The sequence below is a fragment of the Rutidosis leptorrhynchoides genome, chromosome 6 (assembly GCF_046630445.1).
Source record: "Rutidosis leptorrhynchoides isolate AG116_Rl617_1_P2 chromosome 6, CSIRO_AGI_Rlap_v1, whole genome shotgun sequence".
Classification (NCBI taxonomy): Eukaryota; Viridiplantae; Streptophyta; class Magnoliopsida; order Asterales; family Asteraceae; genus Rutidosis; species Rutidosis leptorrhynchoides.
In genome coordinates, this window is record NC_092338.1 from 195817891 (window position 1) to 195833712 (window position 15822).

The window sequence follows — 15822 nt, forward strand, 5'->3', positions numbered from 1 at the left end:
TACCGATACAAATAGTCTAATAATTATTGTGGGAAAGAAGCTTTAAAGTGGTGTATAATTTAGATCCTCTAAATTTTATGGAGACAACCTATATGTATATCTGGTTTGAATGTGTGTAAACCGAAATAAATTGTACATCAGGAAAAAAAAACACAAACAAACAAAAGAAAAGCTACTGAATGTAAACTAAACTGAAAAGGAAACCACAAAAAAGGTTGTAGTATATAGCAATAGTGAATATGAACATGACATGAGTTGTACAGAGAAGCAAATCACTAAAGATGTCTAATTCTAACAACATAACAGATAATCAAATGGTGTTATTCTTGTATAATATAACACAGTATATAATAACAAAAACATCAGTCATATGAAGACTATTTACCTAAATACCTTACCTCTTTCTCATCTGTCCTTTAATCTTTTCAAGGTTTCTAGTAGCTTGGCCTGCACGGCCCGGCCCTAAACAGATCCAGCCATTTTCTATCCACATTGATCACCCGATACCTACGAAATTCGGCCCGGATGCTCAATTTTTACGAATCAGTTGACAAGTTTTCGATTACATCAAGATCAATATCAGCAGGATCACCTATCCATGGCTTTCCTTCCCTCCATTGAAACTTGATCCTTAACTTTCCGTTTGCATCCACACCCACAACTTGACCTTTGCTCGCGTGTGTCTCCATACCCCAACCCCATCTCGGGCTAACCAAACCCTTTTTTATTTTAACCTTATCGCCAACTACAAACGGTCGAATTCTTTCCATTTCCCAGTTCTTGCAAAGCCATAATCTTTCTAAGAAACAAAAGGCGACCCAAACATCACCGTCTTCAATGCGGTGCACCACTCCTATACTTGAATGGGTCACGTCTCCCCAATGATGTGTCGGGTTTGATACGGATTGTTTGACCCGTACCCAATCTCCAATACCGAGTTCCTCTTGCTCCACTACTTCCACTTCATACGGGTCAAGCATCCATGATTTTGACCCGGCTGGTGTGTATATTCTTAACTTCCCATCTGCATCAATGGCGGATATCACACCGATACTTGAATGGCTATGGCCAGACCACCCAAACCTAGGCTGGGTCACTGAAGTCTTGACATGCACTCGTTGACCGTTCATGAGCTTGTTGACTTTTTCAAGATAGGTGCTTGGCCCGACCCATTGGTCTTGTTCTCCACAAAAAGCAACAGAAATATTCCCGTTCCATTTATCTTCTTCATACACAACACCTTGTACAACTCCAATGCTACCCGGCCCAATTGATTTCCAAACACTCGATTTATCAGTCATTTGGACCCATTCGCCCACTTCGAAAGTAGGTTCTATCTCTAAATCTGCTGGGTCCCCTCTCCACAAACCGGGTAAACCGAAAAACAGGACCCGTACTTCACCATCAGAATTCACATTAATTATAATACCCCGGGAATCGGGTTGGGCACCTCTCCAACCCCATCTTGGCTCGGCTAGACCTGATCGGAATCTCACGTGCTGCCCGATTTTAAAACCCAAAACTTTCTCGATGTCTGTGTGGTGAGTCATCCATTTACCTTTACGGAAACAGCAGGCTAATTCTATGTAACCGGTATCTTGTACACTATGGACAACTGCTAAGCTTTCTTTACCAATGCTATACCAATCGTAACTTGGTCTAGTGCCTACACTCGGTTTTGAACGTACCCAATCACCTACTTCGAACCCTGAAAGTACTTCTGCATCTCCAGGAGACACTTTCCACAAGCTGCGTCTTCCAGTCACTTTAGCCTAAAAGTGGTATCAAAAGTCAATCGTTTAATATAATATTCATTTACAATAGCACTAACATACGAGTGTAGACGGTAATAATAAAATTAATGGACAAAACCACATACACTTTTCTCCCTTTCTAAATAAAAACTAGCCACATCTAGTCTTCACTCTTCCTATCGAATGCAATCTATGTAACTCTTATCTAACTCTAACTATATATAAAAATAAAGTCATAATTAGGTAAGCATATTCAATATCAACCGTTAGATGACTAGTTTAATCATAAACGCACCATTGTTTTGAGTGATGATGTCATATTTTTCTTTTAACAGCAGTTTGGGATCAAACAGGGGGACTAAATCACCCACGCGATCATCTCCCGCAATTGCATAACCCGCCCCCAATTGTTGCCCTGAAGGAAACCCGAACCAATTAGAAGGCATGGCCTGTAAAACCCCCTTCCCCGTTGCCCCCGCAATGCGATGTGCGAAAGGAGACCTTCAAGATCAAGGGAATATCCTTGTGTGCACCCTAGGGAATCGAACTCCCAACCTCTAACAAAGAGGTATGGGCCATTGCCACTGGACCAACAACACAAGGATATGATGTCATATTTGTCTCCTATTTTCCTAATTTTAAACCATTGATCGATAAACCATTGATTTGGATATCAACCATTGATTTGGATTTCAACCATTGATTAGAATTTCAACCAATTCATTATTTATCTCCGAATTAGGATTATTTATCTCCCTCCAAATTAGTTATTGTTTCCCTCCTGATTTATTATTAGTTATTATTTATTACTAAATAATAATAACTTACTAATTATATTATTTATTTATTATTGGTATTAATCCGCGATGTCGCAGATAAACTACTAACAGAAGTATTAAAAGAACGAAAACCCAAAAAAGGAAAGGAAAAATAAACAAGAAATATAGGATCCGTACATTTAAAGCACCATCCATGTTGATTCTAACAATTTTCCCAACAGTTGCCGGACTTTCATCTGACCATCCGAGCCGTGGTTGAGAGACTGAAGGAAGCACGTGAATTTCTTGTCCCAGTTCAAAAGGCGGCACCTTTTCAACATCTGTCACAGAACATGAAAAAGGTTTGCTCCTGAAGCAAAACGCAATTCCCATATCACCATCTTCTTCCAAACTGTGGATCAATCCAATGCTATTCCTTGTGATGTCCTCCCACCCATATTTAGGGGAGGACACCGATGCCTTAATTCTGACCCAATCCCCAACCTACCATGTCACAGAAATTGTCAGTTAATAACTGTCCCAGAAAGTATGTAAGCAGCCCAGAGGTGGCAATTTTAACCCACTTACTGTTGGCTAGTTGATTCCGATTTATCACTTCTTAAAAAAATAGTAACAGGCCCAGGAAACATGCAGAACTTCGCCCCAGATGTACATATAATTCAAGAAACCTCCAAAATCAATTTACTCAAAAATTGGATTATCTTTGAAACATATAAATATTTTCAATCATAATTAATGATTTAAATCGTGACAAATTCTAGTGACTAATGATTCTGGATAAAAGGTGTTTGGGTAATCCTGACAGGCCTGGCCTGTTTCAATCATACAAGTACAAGTTTAGACCCAACCCCATTTTGACCCTTGACCCAACTGGACTAACCCATCATTTTATTTTTTTGCATGATGTTTATTTACCTTGAAATCCTCCACCTTTTCCATGTCAGAAGGATCAGCTTGCCATGGTATGGGCCGATTTGGAATTTCAATTATCAAAAGACCGTCACTTTCTATCTCTATTATTCTTCCAACACTGTGATGAGTCTCACCACCCCAAGCATACCTGGGCTCTGCAACTGACCGCTTCACACAGACCCTATCACCGATCTATAGACATAATTTAATACACATTAAAAAACATATTTGTAACACAAGTGAAGCATACTATATTACAAAAGGAGCATGATTTTTGTTACCCTAAATGGGTCAACGGGTTCAACTTCCTCAGGTTCACAATGCCATGGATGTGGAAGGTAGCTTAGTTCCAATAATAAACTGTTGTCAGGTCTAATACAATATACAATACCAATGCTCCCTGGTGTAACCAACCCTAATCCATGTTTAGCAGTGGTAAGGGCGGGTCGGACACGGACCCAATCGCCCACTTTGAATTCTTCGACCCGTTCCATTTCTGCAGGGTCAGCTTTCCACCCTCTTGATGCTCCGGGAAACCCGACCCGTAAAATTCCATCATCATCGACACAGAGGACGGTTCCAATACTATCTCGTGACTGACCTCGCCAACCAAACCTACAAAGATTGTAATACAGATATTTAATAACTAGTATTGGAATATAATAGGAGAGGAGAGTACACTTTCTACCCATTTTCAATAACTACAAGGGTTAAATAGATACATGCTACATCAATCAATCTTAGTACATTTTCTAACTATTTTCATTAACTTTAAGGGTTATAGTAGTAAAATTAGTAATCGAACCTTGGTTCTCTGACATCTGGCTTGAGTTGTACATGTTGGCCCCTGTCTAAAGGAATAACTTTGATAACTTCATTGGCAACAACACAGGCTTCACCAGAACAAAATGATACAATAAGAGTATCTTTATCTGGGACACTCTGAACAAAACCGACACTCTTGTGTGTTGCACCTTGCCACCCGTTTGTTGGAGTGTCAACTGTACTTTTAAATTTCACCCAATCGCCTAATTGATATCTATACAACAATCAGAAATAAAAAATATAATCAGGTCACCATATGGTAAAGGGTGAGATAACGATAAATTAAAAACATGTGCTAACATTGTTGGAAACAAATGAACGCCCTTGTTTGCAAGTGCCTCCATCAGGTCTTCTGAAATCCACTCCCGGGGAAGAGCCTCCAAGAAATCACGTAGTGTCAAACCACTGTTATACATCACAAACACATTGATTTGTTATTTTACAATGTTTAAAGACATATTGCTTGATTTATGAAAATTAATCAAATCCTCTGATCATTCGAGGTGCAAAATTGAAAGGTTCAGTAATGGGGGCCTCTGTACAAGTAAACAAGTTTTGGTTCGGGTTCAGTTTAAAACTTTTTGACCGAAATTTTATTGGGTCAAATATGATTAATATACTATTTTATTTTATTCCACCAATATACCAATTATTTAAATAGATTGATGTAGGAGATTTTATTAAAAAAAAAAAAACAAAACAAAACAAATTTTAGCCACATTTGACATATTCGTAAGTAATTAGGCGGAGATTGCCACCTCTCGTTCTAATATTCGTTGATAGGCAACTCTGTAAGGTCTATATTACCTATGATTCCGAATCTCTACAGCAGCACCTGGATACTTGAGCATAACAATGATCCACTCCAGATTTTCACGAATCATTTTTGCTGTATCAGCAGCTATATGGAAAGCATTGTTTCCTTCATCATCCTAAATGTAAATTAAAAACAAGCAACACATGGGTAAGTATGGATCCAAGTATTATATCATAATTTAGAAAAAGGGGATAAAAAAGTGTCAACTGCAAATAGCAGTATTAAGAGATTAATTGAAAGCCTAAACATGAAAAACTGTGCAAAAGCTGCATATTTGTTATAGAGATTTAGTGTTAACTAGTGTTCGAACCCTCGCTTCGCGCCGGGGGTTCGGTTTTTAATGTATTTTATTGCATTTAGTTTGTAAAATTTTTTTGCGGCTAACGATGATGTCGTTGAAGCGCAACTCGAGTCGAACTAAAAGGTATAACCCGTGAAAGATTTAAATGTTATCTAAAATTAACAATATATGTGCATCTCCGCGTTTCGCTATGGAGTTGTCGACTTTTAAAAATTTAACGGAGAATTAACGTGTATGATATTTAGCGTTTTTTTAAAAAAGCACTCGTTTTGCGTATAGCTAGTGACATTGTGTTCCTAAAATTATTTCGAGTTTAACGATGGTGGCGGAAATATTTAACTCGTTGCGAGTGCAAAGATATGGCCCGCTGAATATTTGGGTGGAGTTTGTTTAAGATTTTTTATGAGAATGGTTAATTGAAACTTTACCTCCTGTTTGGGGGGTGGATTTGATTTTTTGGATAAAGTGTGGGGTGTTTGTGGTTGAATTTTGAAAAAAAAAGGGGCAAGAAGTCGGTTAATTGAAACTTTACCCCCTGTTTGGGGGGTGGATTTGATTTTTTGGATAAAGTGTGGGGTGTTTGTGGTTGAATTTTGGAAGAAAAAAAAGGGGCAAGAAGTCGGAAATACCCCTGGATACTATTCATTTCCCCTATGTCATTACCCCTGTGTTTGGGGGGTGGATTTGATTTTTTGGATAAAGTGTGGGGTGTTTGTGGTTGAATTTTGGAAAAAAAAGGGGCAAGAAGTCGGTTAATTGAAACTTTACCCCCTGTTTGGGGGGTGGTTTTGATTTTTTTGGATAAAGTGTGGGGTGTTTGTGGTTGAATTTTGGAAGGGAAAAAAGGGGCAAGAAGTAGGAAATACCTCTGGATACTATTCATTTCCCCTAAATACCCCTGGATACTATTCATTTCCCCTATGTCGTTTAGAATGTAGGTATAATATAATATAATATAATATATAATATAATATAATATAATATAATATAATCTCAAATTGATAGGGATGAGAAGAGAAACGTACCTGCAAGTTACAATTGGCACCTGCAGAAAGAAGCATTCCGACACATGATTTTGATCCTCTTGCCAAAGCCACATGTAGAGGAATAGTATTTTGCACATTCCTTATATTAACATCAACTCCAGCATCAAGGATAATCTGTTCAAACAAAATAGCAATGAGAACCACATATTTAAAACTGGGCAAATAGGATTACTTTCTACTAGAGATCCTCTACTTTTATAACCACGTTCAAATCAAAATAAATTCTGGTTAGTTTACTTCCAAATGGATACAGTATGGCAACAGATCATAATGAAAATTTTTGGTACAGGTCAAAACGAGACAGCAGACCAGGTTCGGCCAACCTGAAACACTTGTCCTAACTTATAATGTTTCCTCTAGATACGTAGGGTCAGATATGATCATAAAATTTGTAATTTTAAGTACTAATATAATTTGGAATTAAATGTTTCAAGGTTTTCTACATTAAATATATGTTTTTAGCGATGGTTGACCTATAAGACCCTCTTCCTTTTAACAACAACAAAACCCAATACCACTTATGGGGGAGGTGAGATGTAGACAATCCTTCCCTTATCCGAGAATAAAAACAAGTCATGCTTTTAACCTCATGCTTTGTGTAACTTTTACACGTTTGTTTGTTACAGACACTTTTAGAAATAATAACTAATAAAAAAAATAAAAAAAACTCTAATTGCCACATTTGTAAGTGAGTGCATAGAATTGCTATCCTTAACAGAAGGTAAATGGCATACCTTAACCAATTCAACATCATTGGTCATAGCAGCAGTATGCAGAGCTGTTCGTCCATGTTGGGTGTCTTGAGCAGTAGCATCTGCTCCAGCAGCCAGCAGTATTTGTACCAGTTCTCTACCATCTGCAACCAAATATTTCATAAATAAATTCTCTCTTTTATTTCTCAACTTTTATGTATATAATGTCACAGTAATCAAACCATTAACAATAATCATTTAATATTTTAATATAAAGAATTAAATAAACCTGTTAAATAATATGAATATGAGATATGAGATATAAACTTACTAGCTTCATGGTCTTTCTTTAAAGAAGCAGCCATACTCAAAGCAGTGCCAACAAGACTTGGTACATCTATGGCTTCAGCAATTTCTTCAGAGGATGCAATTTCAATCCATCTTTTTACAACAGCTACATTCCATGTTGTCACACATAAGTGTAGAGGTCTGTCGGAAAGTAAAACCAAAATAGTTAGGGCACACATGACCGTCGGTAACTATCAGCTTTTTTTCGGATAAGGTTAATGACAATGATGGAAAGATGAATTTGTACTTACGTTAGATTCTTTACGTTTAATATACCCATGGATTTACATCCCCCATTTTCCAATAGAACAAGAGCACACTCTGTGTACTTTTTTGTCACCGCTCGATGCAGTACTGATTCGCCTTCATCATCAACCGCATTTGGATCAGCACCAGCCAACAGCAATTCCTGTTGCCACATATAAATACACATATCAAAATGAAAAATCTGAATAAACTGCAGCTTTATGTCTTTTAGCCTATACGTTAAGAAAAATTCAAATTTTTACCGGTAACTGTCTGTCTTACATATTTAGAGTCTGTCAAGAACTTTAGTTAAAAGGCATTTGACATTTAACTAACTTTATGGAACAAATAATTACCTCAAACAAGTCGATTGACATCAAGAAAAATAGCTAAATATGGGACAGGTTAACTTGTGTAAAAACGGGCTAAAACTCGCCCAAAGTCTTTACTAATGCATACAACCTCCAACAGTATCATATAATAATATTCAAGTCTTGTAATTTTATTGATTATTTATCATAATTACCACACTATCGCTTAAAAAGGGAAAAATGATTGTTTGCGCCTTTGTGGGTCAACTCAACCCGGTAACCTGGACCAATTTTTGACCCGTTACCCAACCCAAAATACCTACCCATCCTGCCACATCCGCATTCATACATCACGTTTTTTCAATATTTCACGTCTACATGTGTTCTTAGATGTTTGATATATAACCAGACTGCCATATGGAAGAACAAAATACAACAGTGCAGCCATTGAAATGGGGCAGTTAAAGCACTTACACGCATGCAATCCGGTTGACCATGATATGCACAAACATGAGCAACGGTTGGACCAACGGATGGACCAAACGCATCTCTCAACCTAGATCTGACATTAGCACATCTACTAAGAAGCGCACGAACACATTCTGGTGATCCAGCTGCCAGAGCAAACACAAGTGGTGGGTCCCCATCTTTGTCAAGGACATCCACATTAGCCTCCGGATAATTTAATATAGCCTCAACGAGTTCAGCGCTACCCCGTCTGCATGCCAAGTGGAGGGCAGTTTGGCCATCACCATTTTGTGCTTCAAGCAGAGATTTAAATGAGTTGCCATCAGTTTTTGATGAAGCCCTTGCTAATAACTCTCTGTATTAAGATATAAAATGAAATGTAAACTACAAACTGAAGAAAAGGAATGAATTATGACTAGAGGTGGCAATTTCAACCCATTTACTTGTAAGTTGCTCGATTTAGGTTATGACTTATCTCTAATGAATCAACCCGTATAACAGATACAAATTAACTAAACAAGAAACGAGTTGAAAGTTCCCCAATATGCACTTTCAGCACGTAAAACCTCAATCATTTCATTTAAGAAACCAATATCACTATGAAATATATTATTTTCTATAATCATGTTTAGCAAACAAGATTTTCATATTAAATTATTATAACTTGGCAAAAAATGTTTTGGGTCAACTCAACCCAGCCCTTTCGGCCAATATCATAAAATTACTAGTTTGGACACAAACCCCTTTTGATGCATTATCAAACCTGCCCAACCCACTCATTTTGCCACCTGTAATCAAAAGCACAACGCACATCCAAAATGGTACTGACCTGACAGCAGAAACATTGCCTTCGCAAACCATTTTATGTAGGAGACTCCGATAATCATGCACATCTTCTAAGTCTATTGGAGGAGACGGCGGCATCCCATTTGCTTTGGGTAATACAGTTGCATCACTGCATTTTGTGACAAAAGTGTAAATATGTGTCTAATTATTCAGATGTAACATGCAAGTGTGTATGTCGCAGTGATGTCATCGGGACAGTAAAAATCGTATGTACTTCTGATTTTTATATGATCATTTGAGAAAACACAGACAAATAAAGAGAGCATTTGTGTGAAAGTAGAAACTGTTTGTAAAACATAAGTGAAGTCTCTCTGATCAGGTTAAATATTCGGGGTAAAAAGGTAATTTCCTTTCAATTTTAAATAATCAATTCTGTTGCAGGTAACAAAACTAATGATTTGACCCTCGTATATATGCACCCGGATATTAAAGCCTAATTATTGCAGAAGATAACCAGTTTCTTTAAGAAAATATATACACGAGTTGTGATAACTAGATATTCCAAAAAGCTTACTTATCTGGACTCGCAGGTGGACCCCGAGGTAACTCTTGTAGGTGGCGGAGAAAAATTGCGAGCATAGCATTAAAAGTGGGCCTTTTAGGGGCCTTGACCTGCAAGCAATCCCCGATCATTTTCCACAAATCCCTAGGTATTCCAACACCTACTACACTTGCATATTGTGGAGGCTGTCGTTTAGCCTTGACAACGGCTCGGTATATTTCGTCAGCGTTTAAACCAGCCCACCTACACATGAAATGTCAGCTTATAACTTCAAATCACACCATCTATGGGGAATATTAGACGTGGAATTTTCAACACATTTACTTAGTAATGGGTGGATTTGGGTTGTGTTTAGTCTCAACCGAATAATTGGGTCAAACCCAAAGATTTGATTAAAAGAGACAGATTAAAGGGGTTGGCAATTGGCGGTCACTATTTTACATACAACCACTGAAATTTATGCTATTCAAAATGCTAATTTTGTAATGATATTATTTTCTAATCATAATTTACATATTGTAGAAAATTTAAAGTACTTATGGATGTGTTTGTGGATCAACACAAACAGCTTGTTTCGATGTTTACCAAGAAATGACCCTTACTCGACCCAAATCTTTTTTTGATCCATTACCCGACCCACCCATCTTGTCACTTCAAGGGAACATGTATGGTCAAGAAATGTAAGGAACTATGTTAAAATAAGAGAGCAGCCATACGGAACAGAACCAGTGCACATTTCCACCAATGTACAGCCAAAGCTCCAGGCATCTGACTCTGGAGATATACCAAGAGCATCATCCCAAAATATATTTAGTGATTTCTTTACGGGCTCCCATGCCTCTGGAGCAGTGTAGTTTGGGCTCAACATTGTACAATCCATGCATGAATGAGTTCTTGATGAATCACACTCTAAACGGGCTTTTCGGCAAGCAGGTTTCTTTAATATGGCTGGAAGCCCATAATCAGAAACCACTGCACGACCATCTTCATCCAAAAGAAGATTGGATGGTTTAATGTTCATACAAACGACACCTGCTGCATGCAGTTCAGCCACCCCACGGGCAATATCTGCCCCGTATCTGTTAATAAGGAAAAAACACCTTGTTATCTGCCATACTAATTTGGAATAGAATAGAATATAATCTCAAAGATGTAATACTTGATAATAGAATCTGTACTTCAGCCATTTATAAAAACTATTATTATAGTATTTATCAATTCAGACATGCAACATAACATTTTTCAGTTTCAACATTTTAAGGCATTCATTATTTTCTCTCTCATTTAGTCTACAATGTGCAAGAGTTCTGCTAGTTTAGTTAAATGGGTTCAAGACAGGACTTTAAGGTCTCTAAACTGGGACTCTGTAAAAGTTATAATTTATAAGTCTGCACACAAATATTGCATAAACCTGTCGGCCATTCAACATTTACTAGATTTAAGGCATAAAAGTAAATACTTTGTTTAAAACAACGCACATAGACATCCTGCTCTATTATATACACATTGGTTGCTATATTATTCCCATTCCAGTCACTGCTAGGCCAAATGTGTTGTGGTTATAAGCAAATCTTATTATCTGTGTATGGTAATAAAACTATGGCAGAGAGAATTTATAGGATTACTTTCTCTAATCAACACACATTCTTTGAATGGTACATCTAAATCACAAAGTAATGCCAGCATTTTAGAAGCTTAGTAATGTTACTTGTAATTACTCTATATATTTGCATAACTTCTATATCACGGCGACTTTCAAAAATAACCTAATTAAGATATCTCCAAAATTTACATAACTTCTTATAGCTTGTACCCTCCACTTTATCACAATTAAGTAAATTTAAACAGTTTATCGACAATATATTAGTTTATCGTATATGTTGTCTCCCAACAGAATCTAAGCCAATCTTACAAGTGATACTTGGGCTCATTAACAACAATACAATATCTAACCCCTAGTGGGGGAATAAGATGGGATCGAGTAGCATATAAAAGAAAACCCAATTTTTTTTAATATAACACTAAAAAAATCGCAGGTGGGGGCAGCTACCCCCTCCGTGGCCTTCTATCTCCCGCCACTAAGTAACCCATATCTTTAGAATGCAAACCAATATTAATAAACGAAGTACAGCAGAATTGCTTAGATTAACTAGTCCACAACTTAGCATGTATTATAAGGACTTAAACCACTACTAAAAGCATCTCAGCTCAAACCATCAACATCTTAACCATACACCACTTATTCTAATTCAAGTGGGAAAAATATGATGTTAAGCACTAATAAGAATCTATGCATAGCCACATTTAACTTCTTTTCAATTTGTTATGCAATAGCCTATAGTTATACAGTTATACCCATTGTCCCTAAAAAGTATCTTATATATTTAACGATTTAAAGCTAAACTTCGATAAATTCAACAAAAAAGCATACAACTTTATAAATTCTAAAGCAAAAGCAAAATCCTGTATAAAATCAAACACAGTTAAACTTCAAAAGAGTAATCAATAACCTCAAAATTTGCTCAAGTGTAAGCCTCCCTTCATTCCGTTGCATCTCCATTTCAACAGAACCATTACATTTATCCATAACCAAAGCAAGACACCCATCCACTTTAGTAGCACCATGAAACTTGCACACATTCCTACACCACATTGATTTCCTTCTCAACTCCTCAAGCTGATTCTGCACCCAAACTAAATCAGTATCTTCCCCAATCACAACCAACTTCTTAACCGCCACATGATGTCTACACCGACCCGATTTCCCACACAAGACCGCATTCCACATCTCAACTCCACTCAATTCCTTCCCAAATCTCTTCACCATTCTCAAATCCTTATGTAACCCTAATTCAATCAAACCATTACAACCAGTATTTCTATTCCTATCAATCACACCTCTCATCAATCCATCAACTTCATCCTCATCATCGTCATCTTCATCGGTGAAATCGCCGTTAGAAGCTGACGAAATTAGACCTAAAATAGCGTAATTTTTACGTAACGCGTGTACGGAGTTACCTACAACGGAAACATGACGACAGCGTGGACATGAAAGTGATGTATCTGAAGAAGCTGATGAGAACATTCGAGATAAACATTCTTTGCAGAATCCATGGCCGCATTCAAGTAATAAAGGACATCTATCTTCTTCATTGTATCGAGTTTGACATACTGTACAACAAGGTATCTTCATATTCAGTGGAGATGAAATGAAATTGGTTGAATTTAGGAGCTAAATTATTCAATAATACGAGTAGATTAAATTATTAAAGTGAGTGAATCAGAAATGGTAGATCCATTGAACAGAATAATGATTGGATTTTAGAAGAATAGATATACATACACTAGGTTTTTTTGGGGTTTTATTTTTAATGTTTTTTCATCTGCTTTTGTTGAAACTGGGAACCCGTTTACACTGGCACGCACCGTAGAGAAGTAGTGTGTTTGTTTAGTAGGATTTATGTTTTAGAAATTTTTTTTTAATGGGTGATGATCTTCATACACTTATTTTTATTCATGTACATTATTTATATATATATATATATATATATATATATATATATATATATATATATATATATATATAGTGGTAGGATGAACATGGAAGTAACCAATCGGGGGAAGCGGGGAAGCAAAAATCTTTTTTTTTTTTTCGTTTTTTGAAAAAACTTTGTTCAAGAACATTATAGATGGGATGAAAATATGAACATTTAATAAAGATACTTTGTGATAAATGTTTTTATTTTGGCGGGAAAACATTCGAAAAAGTAATATATAACAATTATCGTGTTTTTCGAGCGTATGTTGAAGTTTTAGCTATTAGGGTTTAGATATTAGGGTTTAGATATTAGGGTTTAGAAATTTATGGTTTAGGGTTTAGATTTAGGGTTTAGATTTAGGATTTAGATTGAGTTTTTAACACGAACGGTTTAGAGTTTAGGGTTTAGGGTTTGGTGTTTTGGGTTTATGGGTTTAGGGTTTGGTGTTTTGGGTTTATGGAATAAACCCAAAACACCAAACCCTAAACCCTAAACCCTAAACTCTAAACTCTAAATCGGGCTAAATTTTACTTCACAAAACATGAAGAAAAAAAAAACGTTCATATTCTTCACGAACAATATTATCTTGAATGTTATTTTTGTCGATCGTTTTCCAGCCTAAATAATAACATTCATCACGAAGTGTCTTTTCTAAATGTTCATATTTTCGTGTGATCTTGATGCTGGCAAAAAAAATAAAAAAACGAAAAAAAAAAATTTGCTTCCCCCCGCTTCTCCCCGATTGGTTACTTCCCCATTGATCATGCCCCCATATACATATATATATATACATACATATATATATACATACATATATATATATATATATATATATATATATATATATATATATATATATATATATATATATATATTTCCGAAAGGCAATCTTATTAAACTCGAAGGACTTGGCAACGCCTAGCCCAAAATACAAGAAGAAGTACACGAAGTTCCAGCAATACCTGGAACTACACGAACTAACAGTTGCAAAGGATGCAACAATATAGCACAATACACTAATTAGATACAATATAAATATAAACAAGAGGATTGGAAATCCAATCAAGCCATTCTATTTTAGTATTTTTAACACGAGTGGAAATCCATTCAAACGATTTCAATTGTATCTCCATTAGAGTCGTCGGTCCCGTCCAACATTTGTTCTCAAAAACTTTGTTGTTTCGGTTCTTCCACATCAAATACCCACAAGTCCACTCCAAGGCTTGCCAAATACTCGAACGAATTGAAGAAAGTGTGCGATTTAGATTGTCTTTGAAAGCTTCGTTGATACTCAAGTTCGTGACCGGTCCTAACTTCCACCACTTAAAGACTCTCTCCCAAATATCCCAAGAGTGCCGACAAAAAAAGAAAGCATGATCTATTGTTTCAAAATCATCATCGCAAAGAGGGCATCTAACAGAGTCGATATCAATACCTCGTTTGTCGATCTCGGTACGAACCGAAATCCGCCTTCTCAACGTCCTCCAAATGAATAGACCCACTTTAAGAGGAACGAGATTATTGCGAAGATAGGAAGCCTCGAAGAATGAAAAACCTGTCGTTGCTCATCTATAAGATAAGATAACCTTTTTGTAGTATAAACTCCATTGTTTGCCAAGGTCCACCACCATGAGTCTGTTTGAACATCAACCTTCTCGTACGAATTGATCAGACCCAATAATTCCCTTAGATCGCCCCCTGCTCTTCCACTTACATCTCGAACCCAACACCAGTTCACATTCCACGATTGATTTGCCCACTGTATTCTATCTCGAACTTTTACCCGTTGCTCCACTTCAAGGTGGTATAGCCGTCCACGGGATATCACATAACCAAGCATCATCCCAGAAATAAGTCTCAGAACCGTCGCCAATTACCTTTTTAAAGGAGTTGCTGAAGTCTACTCCTGCTTTCTCGATATCTAACCCTGCACGCAAAATATTGATCCATACGCCACTTTTCCCTTGAGGCCCGTTAAGGCCCGAACGTAAAAGAAGCCCATTAGAACCATGAATGCTTTTTAAGACTTTAACCCAAAGTGAATTTGGCTCGGTTTTAGCCCAAATCCACTTCCCCAAAATAGCAAGATTTTTGGCCCGAAGAGATCCAATGTTTAGACCCCCTTCTTTGTAAGGTAGAAGGGTGTCGTCCCATTTGATCCAAATCATTTTTGAATCCTCACCCGACCCGCCCCAAAAAAAATTCCGACGAATACGCTCAAGGATATTAATGACACTCATGGGAGCACGAAAGAGAGAGAAATAGTATAGCGTTAAACTATTGAGGACCGATTTGACAAGCGTTAATCTACCACTAAATGAAATCGTTTTCGCATTTCAATTAGCAAGACGCGAGTTAAATTTCTCGATGACCGGATCCCAATTCGTGATTCGATTCATATTCATTCCGATAGGTAACCCAAGGTAAGTAAAG

The 15822-nt window shown here is 36.9% G+C and overlaps 2 protein-coding genes across 2 annotated transcripts; both read right to left on the bottom strand.

Annotated features, from left to right (window-relative positions):
- Window positions 1–219: 219 nt before the first annotated feature.
- LOC139851712 (E3 ubiquitin-protein ligase KEG-like) lies at window positions 220–13260 on the bottom strand. Its single transcript, XM_071840862.1, has 16 exons — window positions 12358–13260; window positions 10564–10926; window positions 9860–10090; window positions 9329–9454; window positions 8506–8854; window positions 7726–7883; window positions 7458–7615; window positions 7169–7290; window positions 6414–6548; window positions 5078–5202; window positions 4571–4675; window positions 4251–4484; window positions 3727–4060; window positions 3449–3637; window positions 2711–3016; window positions 220–1772 (listed from the first exon to the last, which is right to left on the bottom strand). Exons 1-16 carry the CDS (start codon window positions 13041–13043, stop codon window positions 537–539), a joined length of 4857 nt encoding a protein of 1618 aa, XP_071696963.1. The 5' UTR covers window positions 13044–13260; the 3' UTR covers window positions 220–536.
- Window positions 13261–15185: 1925 nt separating this feature from the next.
- Window positions 15186–15557, bottom strand: LOC139854338 (uncharacterized). Its single transcript, XM_071843645.1, has one exon. The coding sequence runs from the start codon at window positions 15555–15557 to the stop codon at window positions 15186–15188; it is 372 nt and encodes a 123-aa protein (XP_071699746.1).
- Window positions 15558–15822: the final 265 nt, after the last annotated feature.

What these genes read in the sequence shown, in the direction of transcription:
- LOC139851712 (XM_071840862.1), bottom strand. Translation starts at nt 13,043, where the DNA reads ATGAAGATACCTTGTTGTACAGTATGTCAAACTCGATACAATGAAGAA. An exon ending in GTTCATTTGTTTCCAACAAT is followed by an intron (nt 4,485 to 4,570) that starts GTTAGCACATGT and finishes ATTGTTGTATAG; the next exon opens with ATATCAATTAGGCGATTGGG. An exon ending in ACATGGATGGTGCTTTAAAT is followed by an intron (nt 1,773 to 2,710) that starts GTACGGATCCTA and finishes TACCACTTTTAG; the next exon opens with GCTAAAGTGACTGGAAGACG.
- LOC139854338 (XM_071843645.1), bottom strand. Translation starts at nt 15,557, where the DNA reads ATGATTTGGATCAAATGGGACGACACCCTTCTACCTTACAAAGAAGGG.